The 24071-nt window shown below is 34.2% G+C and overlaps 1 protein-coding gene across 4 annotated transcripts in view; it reads right to left on the reverse strand.

The window, feature by feature from the left end:
• SCAF11 (SR-related CTD associated factor 11) overlaps positions 1-24071 on the reverse strand; it is a 67810-nt gene that overhangs the window by 28813 nt on the left and 14926 nt on the right. For 3 of the 4 annotated variants that reach the window (XM_042946311.1, XM_042946310.1, XM_042946308.1), the window contains exons 2-4: positions 19853-19906; positions 11980-12061; positions 8658-8815 (exon numbers count right to left, since the gene is read on the reverse strand). In XM_042946311.1, coding sequence (XP_042802245.1) covers positions 8658-8815; positions 11980-12040 — 219 coding nt within the window. In that variant the 5' untranslated portion in view covers positions 12041-12061; positions 19853-19906. Of the gene's footprint in view, positions 1-8657; positions 8816-11979; positions 12062-14629; positions 15836-19852; positions 19907-24071 lie in introns of those variants that run through there. The other variant, XM_042946309.1, reaches the window with a different exon arrangement.

Raw genomic sequence — 24071 nt, forward strand, 5'->3', positions numbered from 1 at the left:
AGTACTATGGATTTAGGATGCTATTACTTTCCCTACAGAAAACAACCATAAGAAGCTTTGCAACAAGTAGTGATATAAAGCTGTCCATATCTTTTTAAAAACTGCACTGCAAATAGCAATTCTAGTTCAAAGAATTTGACAATGTGAATGTTTACATTAGCATTTACTATATGAAATTTCTTAAACTAGAAGTTATATTAATATGTTTATAATTAAAAAGAATATTTAAAAGTAAAACCTTTCACATACTTCTTATAAATAACCAAAGTTTCAGAATATACTTATTTCTATTTCAAAGGTAAATTTAGATAAACATTCATAAAAAGATAAAACAATGCTTCCTTCATGTTTTTTTGCTTCCTTCAATATTTAAAAAAAAAAAAAAACCATTAAGAAAGATGTACAGAAGCTCTGGATTGCTGTCTACTTTCAAATCTTGCCCTAATGTATAACCTTAAGCAAGTTACACAGACTCTGTGTATCTCGGTTACCTCATTTGTGAAAATGGGGATAACAGAACTTATCTCTGAAGTTCTTAAGGGAATCAACGGAATTACTTTAGAAGTGTATGGCATACATTAAGCATTGGGTAAAGTCTTCTAAATATCAACTAACTTCACTGAACAACAACAAAAGATTGGTTTATTAACAAAAATGATAATACAATATGATGTATTATTATACATGCATGTGAGAGACAGGAGTTCTTAATGATTTTCTGTTGGGTTTGCAAAGTTCATGGCATACATGGAAATTAAAATGTTTCATTTTACTATATCTATTTCAATTTGTAACACTAAGATCTAAAGAAAGCCACTGTGTTCAAGAAATTTACTCTATATCAGATGCACCCAATCGTTCAGAAACTCTGAAATTGCATAACCTTATTTTCTTATTAAATTTTCTCGGATGACATCAGTAAGTGGCACTCTTGCCTTTAGTGTTCAAACTAAGAGTTTCAACCTGAGCCATTCCATTTTGATCTGTTTCAAATAATGGGGTTCTGAGTAAGATTTTGTTTTTGTTCTTTTTTTTCCTTAAGCATAACTGCCACAGATTTGTTTCAGGTTTCATCTGAAGAAAGGGTTCTACTGCTATTACAAAATGAAAGAAAACAGAAAAAAGTAGTTGGAAAACCACTGATATATATTATCACAATCTGTATATACTTAAAGTTTCTAAATCTAGTTGCTACTAGAAAATAAGTAAATAGGTTATCTTTGGCTCAGGCTCAGCCATCGGAAAAAATGCTGAAAACCAAGTTATCCTCCTCAGTTAAGGAAAGCACATGTCAGAAAACAAGCTACCTATAGTAGACAAAGTACATTTACAATGGCTGTTGAGAAATGATGGTATACCTTTCTGACCTTAGAAGAGTTTAACAAAACATTTCAGAGGGGAAACAGAAAAGAAATTCAGTTATCCTCAAGTCTTCATTGAATACTTCAATAAATTAAGACTAAAGAAGAATGAAAAAGAAATCAAAACATATTTTTAAAAATTAAGAGGATCTTTAATTTTTTTGTTAATGTATACTATAACAAAAGTACAAGGCTACCTTAACATGGCAAAGTTCAAAGACACCATCATTGGCAGGTATTAATAAAATTACACATTAATTTTTGTAAATTTTTGTTAATTTTTGTAAATAAAATTTACAAACAGGTTTTTGAAAATGGTTTATACCGTCTTACTTTTAAGACAGTCCCAAGGGTATTTCACGCTTATAATCCAGCAGATACCAATTCAGAAAATGTCAGATATTTTACTTAGCTTTCATAGTTTGTTACTAACATAACTAATTTTGTTTTTAAGTTGTAGGTTTTTGAAAATACACATTTAAACTAAAGTAGAAAATTTTGAATATACTTAATTGTGCTTAAAAAATGTGATTTTAGTTTTGAAGAAAATTATCCCAAATTTTGTTTTCCTTATATACAACCAAAATAAAAACCCCATGATTGTTCGCCATTTTTATTCCTCATATACAATCAAAATTAGTCTTCAATTAATCACCTATTTCAACCAATATGACTTTCATTTCAATACTTTGTAAGTATCTAATTTAGTTTCATAAAGTAATTCAATCACCATTCAATTTTGTGATACAGCTACAAAATTAATAGAATATGATCACTGCTTTACACCGTAATATGTATTAAAAAACAGAGCATACATTTTATTGTGAATGCTCTGTACTAAGGCTGTATCAGTTAAGTAGGCAATTTTGCTAGGAAAAAAAATCTTCCTAATGATTTCAGTAAAACATACCCTAGTATTCTGAAGCGTTGTAAATTCCCAGCTCAGACAAACCCATATTTAAATGTAAGAACAGGAAACCTTCCTTATTTGGAATTCAGGATTCTTGATTTCTAATATTTCTTGCTTCCTGTTGCTGCTCTATCCTCAATCACAAAGGCTGCCTACAGATAGCCCCTCCTAGAGAGAGAGAAGCAAGTGTTAAAGATAAGTGCTTAAGGACTAAATCTCAGTACCTATGCTTATTAAGTAGGTTTGTCTGTTCATGGGAATCTCTAGAAAATCTATCTTTCCTTCTAACAAATAGAGCATGTTATATAAAACTACAGTTCAAAAGCAAATAAAGATGATTTAGGAATGCATAATATTAGAGGCTTATTTTAAATCTGTTTACAAGAACTTATTTTTCTTGTTGATGGTGCCAATATACCTAGCCTGGACCTCCAAAGAAAGTGCTCACCTGTAGTCAGACTACATGTTCCCTATCACAATTAACCACTTCTTTCAATACATCCTTGTCAATCCATAATTAGTAAAACTGTAGGGTTTTTTTTAACAACTCTCAGAATGTATTCCTAAAGGACAAATGACTGTCAGTGACAAAAATTAACACCAAGAAAGCATTTTATCTAACTACTCAAAAGGAACCCCTTCATAAGACACAGCAGTTGGGTAAGAATAACTTTTAATTCTAACTTCTTTTTACATGTAATAGTTAATACTTTCTTTTTCTAGAAAAATAAAATAGAAAATTCCATAAACTACCCGTATAAATCATTTTCAAATTCTAACATTTAAAGCTAGGCTATACAAAAATACACATTAATTTACCCAACTGGTAAAAACAGTATTAAATGAAAATGTATTACATTTATGCTTTAGATAATGAGTGTTCACTTTAGATAATGAGTGTTCACATTAAAAAATGTGTTCAAATGTAAAAAATAGTCTTTGCTCTACCAAAGGTTTTTACCAAAGGATTAATCCACAAGGTGAAAACCATAGGGGATTTGGAATAATTAGTCACAAATCCAAGTTCTGGAGGGCTCAGAACTAGCAACCTCTCTTATCCACTTTAAGTATGAAGGTAGACAGTCCTGAATCACCAATTGCACGAGTTGTAATAATTGAATGAAATGATGTATTTGACAATGCTTTACAAATTTTAAAAGATAAGGACTAACAGTATTCTTCCACAGATGTTTAAATTCTTGTTCACAGAGAACTACATAACATAGGTTTAGGAATAGAGAAAAATTAAAATTCCAGGAGAAACTGAAGAAATCCAGACAATTAAAGCTTTGCTGATTATGTTATTTAAAAGTATTCTAATTACCACAATGTGTAAATTTCTCCTCACTGCATAAAAGAACATCTGTATATAAAACACATCAGTAGTCAGGATATAAGTCAACTAACTGTTCATATTCTGATTTTTTGTTATGTATTATTAATTCAAAAATATACTCCTCACCCGACTTCATTGAATACTGTCGTCTGACTTCTTCAAGAACTGTACTCATCGCAGTAAGACTCTCTTCATTTCTAGCCTCACAAAAGAAAACATACCTTTGCCAGTTGTCCAATTTTGGTTTCATTAACCTTACTTTCTCAAACTGAAGCTGTCAGCATTTGATATGAAATGCAGGACTGGGATAAATAAGTTGAACAAGGATAATTTGCTTATAGCAGGAAAGTTAATCACATTAAAAAAATATTTACAAGGTAAGGGAAATATTTTATATTACTTTACAGATAAAAAAAAAAAAAAACCCAGTGGGTAATCAGAACCTCCTAATCACATATATTGTGTGTCCCTTTGAACAGGATAATAAAAACTCTTAAATACTTCAAACATGAAATGCTTCCAAGGCCTTAAACTTTAACTGTTTTAGGGCCAAAAATTTTAACTTCTCGGCAATCCGCCAAATAATAAATCCTATTTTCTCAACCAGTGTGTGTGTGGAAAAGGTATCTTACTGTCTATAGAAAATCACAGTTATGATCAGCTGTCACTACTACAGTCATGTGTAGACTTCTTCTCTAGCCTTCACCTTTCTAATTATCTACTTTAAAATGTGCAAACTCAGAGGATCAAGGTTAAACTTATGCACAAAGTAAAAACTGTCAATATGCTTAGACTGTACTGGTATAACACAGGTAAGATATATATAATATAAGTAAAATATAGGTAGATAATTTAGATAAAATAACTTTTTGAGTGGCTGCTTAACTTTAATGTATTGCTCTATACATATTTTATCACTTCAAAGGTCTTGTTTAGTTTCAGATTTCTCAGCTCTAATACTAATGCTTTAAACTAATAAAAATTTCAACTTCCCTCAAGTGTCAATTACTGTTTAGTTCAATATTCTATTTCTACATCATTATCATTATTATTTTACAAACCAATAGAGTTCCTTGAAATTAAACATGGTCATAGTGGACATGCTTAATTTCAACTTATTCTAGTGTCCCCAAGGGCAGGAAACTACGTTATGGGCCATGAAGGCCACCACAGGTTCCATTATCTTCAATCTTTCTGCCCTGAGTAAGGTGAACTATGTAAAATACCTACAGACTAAGCTCAGTTACTTGATCACTTTAAAGTCCTTACGTGGCTTTTGTATTAAATAACCACAGAGCCAAAATTTTAGAGCATGAAAAGATTAAAGCTACATTTGACTTTGGATATAGGGTATTTTAGGAGCATGAAAAATTTCAGGAGGGTGTCTAAAATAAATACACTACACTACCTTCAGTTAATTACAGAGGAGAATTTCTTCAATGCCTAAAATATTAAGGTGAAAAGTAAATAAATGAGTCCCTCTTTTTGGTTCTTGATATCCATTCTGAATCATATCTCAATGAACCTGAAGTACAAATTTCAGCTAGCTCAGCTCAATTTCTAAAAGACACATAAGCTAGGAAGATGATTCTAAATACATTTTGTACCATTTTCTTATTATGTAGATTTTTAACTGTAAAACTCACTTTGATTTCTACCTTATTACTAAAAAGGAACATCGGTAAAATTTAAACAACGGATCAATTTTTAAAAATTATTTTCATTTCTGGCTATCCCTTGAAGTATTTAGCAAAAAATTAGAGTTCAGAATCCTTCCCTTGAATATCAAATAAACACTGACATGGTAATTTAATGAAGTATTTTAAAAAGCCTTTGTATAGGGCCTGGCTGGTTACAAGAATCTGAATACAGATATACATATCCTAATTATGAAGTCCAAAGTAAACTGCATGCATCTCCTTAAAAACAGAAGGCAGCTAAGGAAAACGAGAGGAGAGAGCTTAACAAATAATGGCCATGAAAAAAAACAAAACAAAACACCAGTGAATCTGAGAACTGATTCTATTTGTCAAAGTACATATATACTTCAAAACACATCCAATTTTTATCATACCAGTAAAAGATTCAAACAGAAAATTTAATTCAAAGCCTAAGTGATTTTGTTAACCAATATTCATTTATTATTTATAATGAATAATTTATTGGATTGTGCTCTTGTTACTGCTCAATTTAATGATGGCTGCTATCCCAATTAGGGACAATGAAATAATTCAGAACATTCTCTGGTTATTCTCTGCTTCCAAGGTAAATCACTTTTGTTTAAACAATACCACAACTACCCTGCCGCCTCTCCCTACTTTTTTTTTTTTTATTTATTTTGAGAGAGAGAGAGAGAGAGAGAGAGAGAGAGAGTGAGCATTTGAACAGGCTAGGGGCAGAGAGAGAGAGAGTGAGAGAGAGAGAGAGAGAGAGAGAGAGAGAGAGAATTCAAGCAGGCTCCTCGCTGTCAACACAGAGCCTGACTCAGGGCTTCAACCCAGGAACCTCAAGATTATGACCTGAGCTGAAACCAAGAGTCGGATATGCCTACCTGACTGAACCACCCAGGCACTCCTCCCCCTACTTTCTTCTAAAAGCAAATTGGCTTTGGGGCACCTGAGTGGCTCAGTCAGTTAAGCAACCAACTCTTGATTTCAGCTCAGGTCATGATCTCATGGTGCTGGTTTCGAGCCCCACATTGGGCTCCACGCTGAGCCTGGAGTCTGCTTTGGATTCCTCTCCCTCTCTCTCTGCCTCTCCCCCATGCACATGCTCTTTCTCTCAAAATAATAAACTTTCAAAAAAGTAAAATAAAAGCAATTTCCAGGCACCTGGGTGGCTCAGTCTGATGAACGTCTGACTTCGGGTCAGGTCATGATCTCACTGTGAGTTCAAGCCCTGTGTCAGGCTCTGGCAGACAGCTCAGAGCCTGGAGCCTGCTTTGGATTCTGTGTCTCCCTCTCTCTCTGCCCCTCCCCCACTCACACTTTGTCTCTCACAAATAAACAAACATGAAAGAAAGAAAGAAAGAAAGAAAGAAAGAAAGAAAGAAAGAAAGAAAGGAAGAAAGAAAGAAATGGATGCAATTTGGCTTCAGCAAAATGTTTCTATCCAAAGCAGTAACACAAAAGAAAGAAAATATTACATGTAAGAAAAGTGTTGATTGCAACACTACGTTATCAAGTATTTTCAACTTAAAAACATTCAACAAGAGTTAAAAACATAGATAAGTTTAGGACTGTCTAGTGGAGTTGAATATATGTACAGTCCACAACCTACTAGTAGTTCCACTTCTAGATATATACCCTAAAGAAAACTGGAGCGTGTACACCATGATAAACACCATGACTGTGTTAAAGATGCATGTAGAGTATAAGGATAAAGAATCAGGTCTATTTGATACATTCTAATTTCACAGAGAAAAGCACATACTCAGACTATGCTGCTGAACCTTACAATTATGTGATCACTAAATACAATCTTATAAAAGCACTGAATTGAAACCTTCTACCCATCTCATAATGTTGCTTCTCTACTGGAAGCAAAATGTCTAGTTTTAAAATACTTAATCACAAAGCAAACCAAGGTACATTAAATCTTTAATTTGGTGGCAGAGAAAAATATGCATTCCTATTTCATTAGTCAATGCCCCTTACAAATACATGGAGATTTATTATTATATTAAATAATTAAATTAAACTCAATATATTTTTCCCAAAATACATTTGTACCTCTCCTTAGTCCCTTCTTGCCAAGAACAGTTTAGGCTTTAACCTAATTAGAGCTGTTTCCAAGTATACTATGAATTCAACTGGTATAACAAATCTTTTTTCCTCCTTCCAGAACTAGGTCACAGAGTCAGTATACAGTTACCTTCTCCTTTCTACACTATTAATGAAAATGTAAGTAAAACACAGAACTCTGAAAACCCCAACTATGTAATAAGCAATTAATTCCAATGTGCTTATAGGGACATCAAACAATTTGAATGCAACTACTGCTAAAAATATTTTTGAGATTCATCTCCTTATCTCATTTTTACACACTGAAAAACTACTAACTCAAAAATATAGCATGATTCCTATGACAATAAATTTTTACTTCACAATTCATAACAATGGGGTTTATAATGCATCTTCAAGGTACCAGTACCATAATCTACTTGGCCTGAACTAAGTCAACATAATACCCTGTAAACCTAAAATGTATTGTTTCTTAATCACTTACTATCTATCTATGAAGAATCTCAGTAATGTCTCTAACTCAGACTCTGAAATTAGTTCACAATATATTAAAAATGGTATCAGAAAATACAGTTCTAAATTCACCTCTGCCTCTTTAAGCTATGAAATCCTGGTCAAGTTCTAGGAACACAAAATTCAAGTTCCTCATCTGTGAAATCTAAGGACACTGCTTCATCTGCTCTTATTCCACAAAGCTGATATAAGAAGAAATCAAATAATCTATTCAAAAATTCTCTCAAAGGAGCCCCTAGATAACTCAGTTGGTTAAGCGTCCAACTCTTGGTTTCGGTTCAGGTCATGATCTCACAATTCGTGAGTTCGAGAGCTGCATCAGGCTTTGCACTAAGAGCACAGAGCCTGCTTGGGATTCTCTCTCCTTCTCTTCCCTCCACCCTTTCTCTACCTAAATTAAATAAACAACAACAAAATTCTCTGAAAAATATAAAGCATAAAACAGGTAGAAGGTAATATTAGTAATAAGCAGTATTATCCCAAGAGGGTAAAATACACCATGTATGAATTACTGCATTTCTACCAAAGAGAAAAAATTTAATCTATTATTCCCATAAGATTTTTTTAAAGATATGCACTTAAAATCTAATTATAAAGAACAAAAAATATGTGTAAAAAAGAAACTAGAAGAAAATATACTAACAGAATTTGAATAATACAAGGAAATTTGTCCACAGTAAGGGGAAAATACATTACTATGAAATAATTTATAAAAGGCATTACCAACTCTAGGTGGAATGATACCATGTTAGGGAACTAAAATACAGTAATATTTAATTTACTGCCATACTCACCTCTGCCCATTTAAGAATACAGGTCATGCAAAAGACATGATTACAGCTTTCTGGAAAACCAACTTCTTTCTCTAATAGGCAATTAAGACATATAGGACATCTGTCAGCTTCACTGTACAACAGACCAGTGGTAGCAGTATTCTCTTTGTTTTCTTCACCTATAAAGTAAAGCAGTCACATATGCTTTCAAGTTCTCCAGACCAAATGACATATGTTTGTGGCAGTAACCAGAACTAGATATTCTAAGGGGCCCTCCTACTACAAAGTAATTAGATAAACATACTCCTTGAGCATAATACCTTCAACATTTACTTATTTATGCTTTTTTAATAGGGGAGTAAAAAGAATTTTTCATTAATTTTAAAATAAGTAATAGTAACATGGTTCAAAAACCTTCAAGCAAAAATGTGTTACAGTGACAAATCTCCCATTCAAATCTACTCCATCCGTCTAGTCCCACTGAATGCAACAAGTAACAACTATTAAATTCTTCCCTGTTCTTCCAAAGACCTTTTTTTTTAATGCATAGACAAGCAACTCTTAAAACATGCCCTTTTAAAGCTCTACTCCATGCATCCAGTCCCACTGAATGCAACAAGTAACAACTATTAAGTTCTTCCATGTTCTTCCAAAGACCTTTTTCTTTTTTAATGCATAGACAAGCAACTCTTAAAACATGCCCTTTTAAAGTTCCTTCTTCATACAAATACTAGACCACTATACACACTAGTCTGCATTTTTCTGTTTTAACCTATTATTGATGGACATTCTCTTTGTTTTCCACCTTTGGCTATTATAAACAATGCTGTGATGAAAAACTGTCATTTCACATTTTTAACAGCATATCTACAAGATAAATTTCTAAAAAATAAATTGCTACATCAACATGTATGTACATTTGTAATTTGAATAGATACTGTCAAATTACATCCCTTACAGTTTGTACTAATCTAAATGCCCACCAGCAATTAAACCTACAAGAGTATCCATTGTTGGCTCAAAACTAAAGGAAACTCCAAGGTTCAACATAAAATGAAACAAAAATAAAGAAATGGTCAGCTAAATGCAAACAATGTACACAAAGCAAATGGAAAAATGGGGATTATCCTGGGAGCAAGTGTCCATATTAGTGTTCATATCTACAGACTAACCCTTACAACCAACCCAGATAGGGGAACTGATCCTAAGAAACTTTAATATTAAGTTAAGATCCCCAACGGGACTAAAGTAAAACATGGCTTCAGGGAAAAGCAAATACAAATCCTCTGAAGAAAAACATTCCTTATTAGGCCCTCAGAATTCTAGAGATAAAATTTATCAAATGTGAGTTCATAATCAAACAATACCAAACCTAACAAAATAAGTTGCCTTGAGTAAGAATCAGCAGAAATAAGAATTTACTTAGATTTATTTTTTATATTAATATTTTATATATTATACTTATTAACTATAAATGTACTTAGATACCCATTGGCTTCAAATATAAGAATTTTCAAATACCACACAGAATAATTAAACACCATGGTAGACCCAGAAGGAAAGAATATTTGTGAACTGGAAGAAATTTGAGAAAAGTAAGAGACATAAAAGGAGAAAGGAGAGTGTGAAATGAGGTCAGAACAAAGTCTAACACACTAATTGAAGCCCAGAAGACAATAAAGAATATGCATAGTTAAAGCAGTAATGGCTGAGAAAGGAGAAAGTAAACAAAAAAGATCTAAAAGATGAAGGACATATAGGTATGCTACAAGAAAAATAAAAATAATCCATGCCAGAAAAAATGTAGCAAATCAGTACAACATCAAAGATAAAAAGATCTAAGAAGAAAGGGGTTGTGGGAGGGAGGATGGGCTAAATCGGTAAGGTGCACTAAGGAATCTACTCTTGAAATCATTGTTCACTATATGCTAACTAATTTGGATGTAAATTTAAAAAAATAAATAATAAAATTTAAAAAAAAAGATCTAAGAAGTAAAATGTGGGGTCCACAGGTGCATCCAACTCTTGATTTCAGCTCAGGTCATAATCTCACAGTTCATGAGACTGAGCCCCAAGTGCGCCTGCTTGGGATTCTCTCCAGCTTTCTTGCCCCTCCTCTGGGCACATGTGCATGCTCAGTCTCAAAATAAATAAACTTTAAAAAGCCAAATGAGGGAATGGACAGATCATCTATAAGGGACTGACAATTAGGCTGAAAAGAGATTTCTCTTTTCTTTTTTTTATAAAGAAGGAAAATAGTTTATTACTTTGGCAGGCAAAGGAGGCTGCAGCAGTCTAAGACTTCAAAAAACCTTCAAGGCTGCCCTGAGGAAGAGACTGGGGGGTTTTATAGGGAAATACAGGATCTAGCCAGCTTTAAAAGGAATTGTGTGCTGCCAGCTTCTTTCGTCATGTCTTTAGGGTTCCTGTGGTGTCTAAACGAGGTGTCTGTCCAATCAGATGGGAGCCCTCAAATTTGGGGCAATGACTGGGTAGAAGCCAGTGGCAAAGGCAGTGAAAGGATTCAGCTGAGGGCAGAACAAAGGAGATAGAGGTTTACTGAATACACCCCAAGGGAGCAGCAGACCGGACAGCAGAGGAGAAGCTGTCTGCCTGAAAAGAGATTTCTTGATAGCAAGAAAAGAAAACCAGAAAATGGTTAAATAATATCTTCGAAGTGCTAAGAGAAACAAATCAATCCAGAATTATACATCTATCTTTGAACAGTTTTGAAAAAAATAAAATAAATACAAAAAGTTTAAAGTTTACCACCAACATACTTTCACTAAAAGAACTTAAAAGTCTTTCTCAGGAAGAAAAAAAGACATGGAAGAAGAAATTCCCCCAAACACTATCTATATTAAAATATCAACTAATTTGTGGTGCTTGAAAAAATCAATAATGGATGACTATAACCTATAAATCAAGAGTAGAAAGATCAGAGTTAAAGTGTTCTAATTCTTCTCCTATTAACAGTTAATATTCAAATATTAATTTTAGAAGCAGAGGAAAAGATCAATGCTATTTTAAAAACCAACAAAGAAGATTTCAACATCAAAAACCAAAAAAGGTATATTGTAAGACCAGTAGGGAATAAAAATTTAAGAGGAAAAAGAAAGGGCTGAAACAAACCAAACACCTTGGCCAATCAAAAATAAGACATGGGAAGAGGAGTAAAAAATGTGTGCACTTCTTATTCAGGAAGATTATTTCAGAATTTAAGAACAATAAAAATAAGTGAAAACAAAAAATTCCTTGTATATTTTGAAATGCATACAAATGAACAGGTTAGAACCTAAGTTTTACTTTCCACACACAAGCTTTATAAAAAACAAAAGGTTACCTTCCATGTCTTCATACTCCTGATCTCCCACATTTAGGGTATATACAGTTTTCTTCTTCATTTCTCCTTGAAAAAGGGTATCCTATAGGATGAATTAAAAATAGAGAATTTTTATGTTTGCCTTCTCCAAATATCAACGAAAAACAGAAACAAAAACCCAGAACTGTAAGAAATTACTTTACACATAAAAGAATACAGTACAAGCCAAGGCAATAAATTTTATGGATAATCCAGTACTCTTTTATATTCTTTGCCATCAAGCACAGTCTTTCAAGTAAAAACCTTATACAAGTATTAAGCAACAAAGACTAAATGATAAATTTTGTGGTACAGGCATAAATATAATTGGAGCTTAGGGAAAAGAGATCGATTTGAACTGGAGTTTTCACTGAAGGTAATATAGGTTATGTGTGTTGAGGAGCTTAAGGCATTTAAGGTACAACATAGTATAAAGGAATAAAATAGCATTTAACTAGGCCAATCTGACAAGAACAAGAAGAGTAAGTGCATAAAAGTATGAGAGAGAGACTGTATGTGTACTAAGGAGCAATATATGCCAAGAAGTTCATCTGAAAGACTACAGTAATGGGTAAGTAAAGCGATAAGCAGAACAATGTAAATCAAGTAGGGACAGATGATCTCCAATGACTGAAAAGTTTAGATCCAGCCTTAATAGATTCCTCTGAAGAAGACTGAAAATGATAAAAGTGATGTAAATAAATAAATATTTTATAAGAATGATCTGCCAGCAAAGCATAGAAATGGATTAGAGCAGGGAGAGATTAGAACCAGAGAGATTTGCATAGCTAGAGTAACTGGCTGTGAAGTGAATGGAAAAGCAAAGAATTAGCAAACTGAAGAATCTGAGATATGGTGACTAAATAAATACAGGGAAGGAGTCAAAGATTATGCTGGCCTAGAGACTAAGAAAAATGGTGATTACAAGAGGCAAAATGAGAAACATGGGGAAGGAAATTAATTTGTTAGTCAAGGGGAACAAGTTTATGAGGTTAAATTATTTTTTAAGTCAACTCAGAACTTTTTCTTGAATTGATGCGAGACACATGATTATTACAATGAGCTGTTCAAATACACTTTGGAATATCTAGGCACAAGAAATCCCCAATCTCACCAGTTATGATTCTCCCATATTTATATGAAGTAATTTTTGTATTACGTATGTATTGCCCAGGAAAATTCTCTTCTAGGCTAAATAAGCAGAAAAGCAAAGACCCATACTTTGGTTCAAAAACCAACTATAAAGCAGAAGATAAGAACATAGAAGAATGATTTAGAGGTTTTAGTAGAATGAAAAAGCCAGAATCGGTGAGGATTAGAATTACTTTAAAAAGTTAATTTAGGGGCGCCTGGGTGGCTCAGTCGGTTGAGCATCTGACCTCGGCTCAGGTCATGATCTCACTGCTCGTGAGTTCAAGCCCCTCGTTGGGTTCTGTGCTGACAGCTCGGAGTCTGGGAGCCTGATTCGGATTCTGTGTCTCCCTCTCTCTCTGCCCCTAACCCACTTGCATTCTGTCTCTCTCAAAAATAAATAAACATTAAAAAAAAATTTAAATTTAATAACAGTCTGCCTTAATAAAGGCAGAAAGTCAAAAACAAGAGAAAACTTCCCCCTCAGCGTACATTTGCAACGTTTGTTTTAGTTCTGATACTGTTGTTTAGAAACAACAAAATGATGAATGTCCAGGAAAGAGGACTAAACTGGTTAACAGCCTTGGAAACTATGTCATACACAAAAAATGTAAAGTAGTAGAATGGTCAGCCTGGAAGAACAGAAAGCTTAAGGAGAAGGTCAGCAGTTACCTTCAAATGGAATGGGCTATTCTGAAGGGAGGTAGAAAGACGTCCAAAGACTTTCTTGTGGGCTTTTTTTTTTTTTTAATTCAAAGATTTACTGAGTGCCATAGGTATACTCTAGTCAGTGTTCTAAGTATAGCACTGAACAAGACAGAAATTCCTGCCTTTACATTCAAGTAGGAGAGAAACAATAAACTAAAATATCTAGTATGCTGAGGAAAATAAAATAATACAATTATAAAATAAATATACACTTAGTGTGGTTAATAAGTGAGAGAGTGGAGAAGCTGTTATTTCATACAAAGTATTTAGGGAAAACTTTTCTGATAATGTGACATTTTAACTGGCAATCTGAAAGAAGCAAGAAAGAAAATTATGTGAATACCCAGAGGACCTGCATTCTAGGCAGAAAAGAACAGCAAATATGAAAGTCTAAAGGCAGGGGGAGGGGGGGCACGTCTGATATGTTCAAGGAAAAACAAGCAGACAAGTGTAGTTAGAACAGAATGAAAAAGGGGGAAAGTAGCAGATGAGGACAGAGAGGTAATAAGATCATGCAACACCTTAAAGGCTGAGGTAAACACACTGGCTTCTTCTCTGAGTGACATGGGCCAGTAGCAGGTTTTAAGCAGAGGTGGTGGCCAAAGAAAAAGCAAGGAGACTAGTCATCTAGGGAGGGAGAAGACAGTGGCCTATATCAGAATAGTAGCAATGGTGATGAAAAGTGATCAAATTCCAGCTATTTTCAAAATACAACCAACAGAATTTTAGACAGACTGAATGCGAGGTATGTGTTAGAGAGTAAGACTATAGGATAATTCTAAAGTATTCTGACCTGAGCAACCACAACAGTGGAACTGACAGAAGATTACTTTAAAAATATTCAGATAGTCATAGGTTACTCTACTTGATATTCATTCAGAATCACTTCATCAATTCATTATCACTTGACAACTTGTTACAAAAGCAGGATACCTCAGGCACCACTCCAGACCTAGTGAATAAGAATCTGCATTTTATCAAGATTTACACCTGATTCATTATCTATGTTAAAGCCTGAGAAACATTGTTCTAGACAAAGTCCCAACTTAACTGATTTTACAGGCATACTGAGCTCCTGGTATGATCTATATTTGAGTATAATCTTTATTTGAGGAAATTCATACCATACCATCTCCCCTGGCATCCTAAGTATCTAAGAATAAAAAATATTTAAGTTGAGAGTTAATTAAATGTGATAAAATGTCAATTTGAAAATTAAAACAATATTTTAAAGTTCTAGTCAGTTCTCAAAAGATGCAATACACCATTCCTTTATGTAGCTAAATAATTTATGTCCTATTGGATAGTCTAATCTATGCTGTTTTCACATTTCCATCCTTAATAATATTAAGCTTGTATTTTTATATTAATATATAAATTATAATTAAAATTTTACAGTAAATACTGTCTTCTCTATTTTAACTCATGCAAAGAAGTACATAAGCAACAGTTTATCAGTTACAGACTGCCCTTCCTCAAGTCAGAAATCTGCTGTAAAATCTGTGTTCCAAATTCTTACAAGTTATGTGCTTCTTGAATACATCATGAAATAACTACTGTCATAACTTAAAATAATTATGCCACATTACCAGTTTATTCATTCAAAATGATAAGGGTTTTAGAATTTCACTAGATAAAAGTCAACAAGTTTTAGTTCAACAACTTATAAACTTTTAACTTGTTCATGTTTATTTGTTCTATCTGCCTAGATTCCAGTTTTTAATCTAAGAATCCATGTTTTTTAATACCTATTTTGCTTTAAATTTCCAGTAAAGTGAGCATAGGAATACAATACAGACTCATGGTCCTAAGCCAGTAAAATCTGTGGTCAATAAAAAAACCTAAGAGATAAGCTGTAGGTCGGTAAGACTATCCCTCCTTGTGGTTACCCAAAAAGTTAGATATAACTCAATTTCATGATATTAACTATTTATGACTATTTAATCATGTCACATTCTACCTAGACTACTTATGAGTTTGGCTAAGTCTGGTAAATTAATTATTTATAAATTAAACCAAATTTTCTTTTAATTTTGGTTTACCTCAAATAAATTTCAAAGAATGGTTGTTCATTCTTGGCTTTAAGTTAATTCTGTTTACTTTTCAGAGGACTTTAATTTACAAATTTCAATCTTTAATGTGTCTTCCAGGTTCCACCTTTCCAAGATCCATAACATAATCTTTTTAAAAAAATTTTTTTAATGTTTATTTATTTTTGAAGGAGAGAGAGACAGAATGTGAGTGGAGGAGGGGCATAGAGACAGGGAGACAGAATCTGAAGCAGGCTCCAGGCTCTGAGCTGTCAGTGCACAGCTCAACCAGGCTCAAACCCACGAGAGCCGTGAGATCATGACCTGAGCCGAAGTCGGACACCCAACCTACTGAGCCACCCCGGTGTCCCCCTAACATAATGATCTTAATTATATCTTCCAGGTTACCCTTTTTATTTCATTATATATTGCTTCTGTATGTATCAGAAATACTACTCCAAATATGTTCATAAAAAGTTTAGGAAGAATGACTTAATTTAAAAAATTTATCATAAAAGCCATCAACTTTTAGACATGGAATAAAAAAAAAAAAGCACTGATAGAAATAAGTTTTCAGGAACTCAAAACTCATTCTCCCACACAAACCTTGGAATACATGGAAGTGAGAATCCCAGGCCAGCCATTACAGTGCATTCAAGTTAACAGCAGTGCAGAAGAGAGTTCAGTTCTCTAGAACAGGACTGCCCAATGGGGAATTGTTCAATCAAGCACTTGAAATGAGTCTAGTACAGCTGAGGAATTAAATTTTTCATTTTATTTAGGTTTTAATTAATTTAAATTTAAGTAATCCAATGTGGTTACTGGCTACTGTGCTGTACAGCACAGCCCTAGGATATAACTACCATCCTCTATAATAGAAAATGGTTTCAAGTTACAGGTGAGATGCTAACAGTGTATTTTCTATTATAGTAGTCGCTGAAGCACCTCAGTTTCAAGGAATCAGGTAAGGGAACAGAGGTTCCTGGTAATAGAAACCAAACATTTTAGCCATGGCTAGCTCCATTTAAAATTCCTATCCTTCCCTTCTCCTCCTCCTCTTTCTCTTCCAAAACCTGTTTCCTTCCATCTACTACAAAACAGAATTTCTTCCCTCTCCAGTTCAACTTCAAACCTCGCTCTTCTTGCTTCCTCCCTACTGTCCTTCAAGCAAGTCCATGGTATCTAAAGATATCAACATCTTAGTTAAGACTTAGACCTAGATTCAAATCCCAGCTCCACTGCTATGCAATAAATGGCTATTATTATTATTAGTGCTAGTAAGAACAGAAAAATAGGGAAGAGTAACAAAAATGTCAATTGCCCATTTCTTTGTTTTCCCTAGACAGAAGTGAAAGACAAAGGCAAACACAAGACTGAAAAAATACAAAATAACATTTCTGAGTAAAAACTAAATTGATCCAGTCTACTAATATTCTGTCAAAACAGTACAATCAGGGGCAGGGGGTGGCTCAGTCAGTTGAGCATCCAACTCTAGATTTCTGCTCAGGTCATGATCCCAGGGTCATGGGATCAAAACCCACATCGGGAGATTCTCTCTCTCCCTTGCCCCTTTCCCATCTGTGCGCTCTCTAAAAATTAAAAAAAAGGAAAAAAAAGGCAGGGTGCCTAGGTGGCTCAGTTGGTTAAGCGTCCGATTTTGGCTCAGGTCATGATCTTGCAGTTCCTGAGTTCAAGCCCCAGGTCAGACTCTGTGCTGAGAGCTCAAAGCATGCAGCCTGCTTCAGATTCTATCTCCCTCTTTCTCTGCCCCTCCCCCACTCACGCTCTCTCTCAAAAATAAATAAACATTAAAAAAAGTTTTATTAAAAAAAAGTACAATCAGATCCTTTGGGTACAAATAAAGAAGGCATATGAAAGGCTATGAGGCAGTTTAACTCTATTTCCCACCCCACTTCCAAACCCAATCCTGCCATTATGAAGGGCACGGATATGATAAATGGGAGCCAGGTCTGAATGAAAGGGATATTGGGAAAAAGTAAGAGCTGCCCTGTGTTGGGTATACTTATGCCAAGGACATCTTCATGAAGATGCTAAATATAAATACTACGCTGATTCACATGGCTAAGGTATTCAGAGAATCCAGTGACTCCCAGAACCTCTCTCAGATACTCTATTTTTCTTTCTCCCTTATTTCCAATCTTCTATCCAAGATAAACCAGTCCCCAAATTCAATCCTCTGTCCAAAAAATTCAATTAAAAAAGAGCAGGTATTTAGTAAGGTACTCTGAGTGGTATATTACAGTGATTAATGACTTGGGTACTGGTGTCAGGCAAACTTGTGCTCATGACATTGTCTAGCAGTAATAAGCATTTAAATGTGAACCATTACTATTAAATGCAGGATCTTCCATCCCATTTCCAGTCTTAAATAAAGGCATTAAGTGCCTTCCAATCATCTACTCAAAAATTTGATCTTCCCTTTGATAATGTTATTTTCAGCTGAAGAAACCATAGGAAGGCTATTTTTTATTGATGTCTAGGGAGGGACAGTATCCATTATGGTAGGCCAGTGGTCAAAAAACTGGTTGAGTATTTCTGTAAATAAAGTTTTGTTAAAGCACAGCCATGCTTATTCCTTTATACATTGACCAAGGCTACTTTTGCACTACAATGGCAGAGATGAATAATTACAACAGAAACCATATACTCTGCAAAGCCTAAGGGAACTACGTTTTGGCCCTTCCCATAAAAAGTTTACAGATGTGGCTCAGTCCCTCATTGCAGAGAACTCTTCAAGCTTTCTTAAGCATAGGCATCTATCTATCTACATTCATATTCAACCCATACTCTGGCACAACAGTTACTTATTACACATCTGAGTCAATGGTTCTGCAATGTTGTCCTTGAGTTCCTTTTAAAACTCCCCTGAAGGCTCTGAGATTTTGTTGATTTATCTACATTAATTTTATCATTCTGGCTTAAACTATCACAGATATTTGCTCTAGTGCCTCCAACTAATTCACTTCAGAGTAGGGTTAAGGCAATGAACTCCTTCAGCTTAATAATTATTTCCTTTCCAGTCTCTCTGCTACATAATCAACTCAATCCTGCACTGTCACTGTTGATTTTTAAGTCCCTTACAAAATGCTCCCAAAGTTTTGTTTTTTCTACCTGATTTCTACTGTATAATTTTATTAGACTTTGTAAGTACACTTCTTTGCTTCTAATGGGCTATTCTGACATGGTTTTGTTTAAAATATCCCTAACCTACATGTTGGTTGCTGGAGGTTTAACACCAGTACTGTTCAGTATAGAGACAGGAATGTCCCTTCAAGTACAGGTTTTACAAAGAAACCTGTCTAGGTTCAAATTTCAACTAGTCTGCCACTTACTAGCTGAGTGACCTTAACATCTTTAAGCCTGTTTCCTCATCTATCAAATGGGGATAACAGTAGTAACCAGTCATTATGAGGACTAAATTACATAATCACATAATCCTTTTAAAGTGCCTAGCAGCAAGACTAGCAAAAAAGAACTCAACAAATAGCACAGAGGCACAAACACAAGAACATGACCACCACCCTGCCCCAAAAATCTTAGGTATACCATAAGATATAAGATTGGTAAACCTATATGCTCTAAGAACAGATTTTCATTGTTAAAAAAACTTCTGTATTTCAAATATCCACATATAGAACGAATGTGAAGAGTAAAAAGTTCACAAAATTTAAATTGTCAAATAGCTTTTCAAACAGATCTTATACAAGGATAAATACGTTCTTTATTCTATACTGATAGTATTTATCAAAATTCCTATTTATCTAGAAGTAAAAAGGTTGAAGAAAGACAAAGTTTAGGACTCCAAAAAAATAATCCTAGGATTTTTGTATCATATTTCCTATTTTATATAATTACAGGAGATAAAATACTACTAAGCAGTTTTAATATGGCAACTCCAGCAAACCATGTATATAAAAATACAAATATATTTTTATATATATACAAATATTCACAAGCTCTCTTACCTTTAAAATTCTTCAGGTCAAGCAGTTATGCAATCAGTTTTCCATCAAATGATTCTGGGGAGGGAATTATGAAAATCAGTCCTATTTTACTTCACTTTCACCCAGCTGTTCCCATATTTATCTTGGGTTTAGAATAAAAGAGAACAACAAAATATAAAGAATGATTTATTCCAGAGGGCCCTGAATGTGATAATTTATTTAGAATGCATGACACAGTTAAGCCTATGCCTTCACATATGAAGATACAAACAGGTAATGGAGGCAAAAATAATAATATTTTGTTTAGTGAGAGAAGCACAAGAAGTCACATTTCAGCATACAGGAAAAAACCAATTGAAAACAATGTAACGGAGAATTAGAAAAAATCTACCCCAACTAACAGACTGGTCATATCACCTATGAAGACAATTTAGAAAAACATACAGAAATTTAACAACTACTAGAATTTAAATTACTTCCTGAACTCCAGATCTTAAGTACACTTAACTAGTAATCACTTTTTTCCCCTCTTTTTTCAAATAGGCCTACACCAGACTCCCCACTTTCCTACAGCTTGTCTTTAACTTATTTTTTCATTCAATAAATATTTAGTCAGTGTCCCTATTTTCTAGGTACCATTAGGTCTTCCATACTGACACACCTGACAAAAACAAAAACAGAAACCAACAGTTACAATGCAGTACCCAGGTGCTGCAATGGGGGTAAGCACAAGATTTAACAGGAGCACATAATGAACACCAAATCCTTGCAACATATGTGCATTTGTAAAAAAGGCTTCCCAACTGAGACCAAAAGATTTAAAAGTATATTTTTCTAACCCCCTGACCATTCTGTACCACTGTGGCATTTCCATCCTTAAAGGACTCAGAACTGGAATTACCAATTTTAACATGACAGAATTTTAATTTTCAAAACAAAGAAAGGATACACAGGTAAGTTGAAGTTCTCACAATGTTAGACTTCCTATACGGAAATGACCATCAGGCAAACATAAAAGACACCTCTGTGCCTGAACCCACACCATGAAGGCTTATCCTCCAAGAAAGTTTTTCAGATTAATGGTTGGGACATACATACTGATAGAAGTATCTTTTTCTTCAAATTTTATAAAATAATACATTTCAATGCAATTATCCGAGTATATGAATTATCTAACTGAACATCCTAAATTTAAAAAAATAACAGGTCTTTAATAAAAAAAATGTTCATTCCTTTAACACACCAATTTCTCTTTATTCGTGATCACAACAGTTATGTATTTTTTCAACATCACGTTTTTTTCAGTTAAAAATAAAATTTTTGACCAGAAAGTACAATAAAGAACCAACAAATTATGACATCTAAATTTACAAAAACAGCAACAAAATTTTCATTTCTACCAATAGCTTCAATTTCACCCGAACTTTATAACTATCAACAGTAAAACTGAAATGGATATGAAATGCAAGACTTTGAATCAATTTTAGTTTTAGTGGGTTCATTTACACGCTGTTATGGTTTGAATGTTTGCATCCCCTAAAATTCATATTCATATTCATATGCTGAAATCCTAACTCCTAAAGGTGATGATGTTAGTAAGTGGGGCCTTTCAAAAGTGCTTAAGTCATAAAAAGTAGAACCCTCATGAATGAGATTAGGGCCTGTATTATAAATGAGGCTAAGAGAGATCCGAAGCCCCATCTACCACACGAGGATGCAAAGGTTAAGTATGTGACATGGAAGAGGGCCCTCACCCAACCATCCTGCCACCAGAACTATGAGAAATAAATTTCTATTGCTTATAAGCTACCCAGTTTGTGATATTTTATTACAGCAGCCTGAACAGATAAGCCACGAGCTCTGCTTTAAGTTACTACTGCACATTGGTCCCTAGAAATACATTCTGGGTCAGTTTTTGAGAAGATTATTAGTGACTTGGTTGCTTGTCAGCAGCTGATCAACAACAGGAATTTCTAGGAACCTCATATTCAATTCCTTGGTTCTAGGCCGCTATCCAGAAAAAAGCTTGTTTTCCAAGCACTATTCACTGATGAACAAATAATCTCGTATCTTGTTGCTTAGCAAGTAAACTGAAAATAAAAAAGATGAAGTCATCTACACTTACCAGTCTTATAACAAAATCAGCTTCACATAGCAATCTAGGAAGTGAAGATATGCTTCAGAATGTCTCTAAAATTCTTGTGCAGTGTCTGCAACATGTGACAGCCAAAAGAGTCAACTAATACGAGGTATGCCACCTCATACTAAGCTCTACAGTGACCTATAACTTAATTATTGAAACAAAGCACTTTGAAAAGGTTAGAATGAATAAAGAATAAAACATCTCCAAAGTGAAAGGCAAGCCGGAAATCCTCAGGCAGAAAATATAGATTAAACTGAAAACAGGAAAACAGTTTTTCAAATCTTAAATAATTATGAAAATTAGAGTTCATGAACGCTATGCTCTAAAAGAGAAATTAAATTTCCTATTTCCTTTTACATTTAATGTAACATCATCTCCTCAACAGAGGTTACACTGTTACAAGATCACACATATACTAAAAAAAAAAAAAAAAAAAAAAATGTAACTGACAAACCATATTTAACAGAAATAAGGAGATTCAAGTAGCCATTACATTCCAAAATTGATAAGTAAACTGAGAAGTTCTGGTTCTGAGTAAAATGGAGTAAGCACATTCCACCTTGTTAATCTCACTGACTGAAACTATAAAACCCAGACAGAATAAATGGAGCAGCTAATTGAAATTTAGAAAGTAAATAATAGCAGGTAGACTGGGGAAGAGCCCAGAATCCGATATATTATCAAACTGGTAGTGGGCTTTTAATTTTTCCCATCCAGTTTTGCTCCAGCCTGAGCTTAATGGAGCCTAAAACCCAGAAAGTGGCTGTTGGTAACAATGGAGAAAGCAAAAGCTCTAGGAAAAAGCCCTCTATTTCTATCCAAAGAGTAGAAAAGGAGTCCCCTAACTTCTTAGAAAGAGTAAGGGAAATCTCTTCTTTCTTCTGTTCTTCACTCCCCACAACCCAATTCCCAAGCAATCTTACGGTGACAGCTGCAACAGTGCTAACAGCACAGCCAGCAGGAGCCTAAAACTCTTAAGGAAAGGGACCATCTTCACTGACTGAAGAAACTGGAATAATTTCAATTTTTCTCCTGTCTTCTGGCACTTGGCTTCAGATACAACTGTAGAAAATACGCACCACAGTGGAACAAATGAAATGAAGATTGGGGTTTCTAGCCAGAGGATAGAAAAGGGATGGGGGGAGGTCCCAGGGACCTAGAAAATACCATGGACATAACAGAGAGGAAAGCACTTAACAACTTATAAGTTGTTTATGAACTCCTAGCTCACCCCTAAGCTGCACACCTATAGATTTAACCCTAAGTAGCATACTGGAGGCTCTGAAGACTAAAATATAGGATAAACCCCCATGCAGGTCAGATTGGCTACTGGGTAGTACATATATGGGAAAAATCCAAATAGTACTGCAAAGCTTTTGAAAACAGAACAGATTAAAACTGCAACCTAAAGAAAGCTGGTTGGAGCTTGTGGCCTAAAATCCAACTGAATCAACTACCTGCCCAAACAAAAATCTCAACATTCTCCATACCATTTAAATAAGACACTAAGATTCATATCATAATGTTCAAAATCTCCAAAACACAACCCAGAATTACTTGGCAGAGAGAACAGAAAAATCTCAAAACTCCTGTGGGAAAAAAGAATCAACAGAAACAACACTAAGATAACACAGATACTAGAGCACTGGATGAATTATCTGACAAAGACTTGAAAGCAGGTATAAAATTGCCCAAGAGCAAATATTCTTGAAACAAATTGAAAACTGGAAAGTCACAGCAAAAAAAAAAAAAAAAAAAAAAAAAGAAGAAGAAGAAGAAGAATACTTAAAGAACCATCAAATAGAAATTTTAGAACTGAAAAATGCAATAACTAAAATAGAAAATATACTGGACTCAATAGCAGAAAGTCAGTGAACTTGAAGACAGATCAAAAGGTACCCAATGTGAACAACAGAAAAAATATTGAAAAAAATATCAGTGCTTCAGGGACCTGTGGGAGAACACTAAAACCCTAACATTCACATCAAGAGTCCGAGCAGAGGAAAATGAGTGCAGTACAAAAAAAGGAAGACGAAGAGAAATAATGGCCAGAAACTCCCAAATTTGGTGAAAGATATATAAACCTCTAAATTCAAG

The sequence above is a fragment of the Panthera leo genome, chromosome B4 (genome assembly GCF_018350215.1).
Source record: "Panthera leo isolate Ple1 chromosome B4, P.leo_Ple1_pat1.1, whole genome shotgun sequence".
Classification (NCBI taxonomy): domain Eukaryota; kingdom Metazoa; phylum Chordata; class Mammalia; order Carnivora; family Felidae; genus Panthera; species Panthera leo.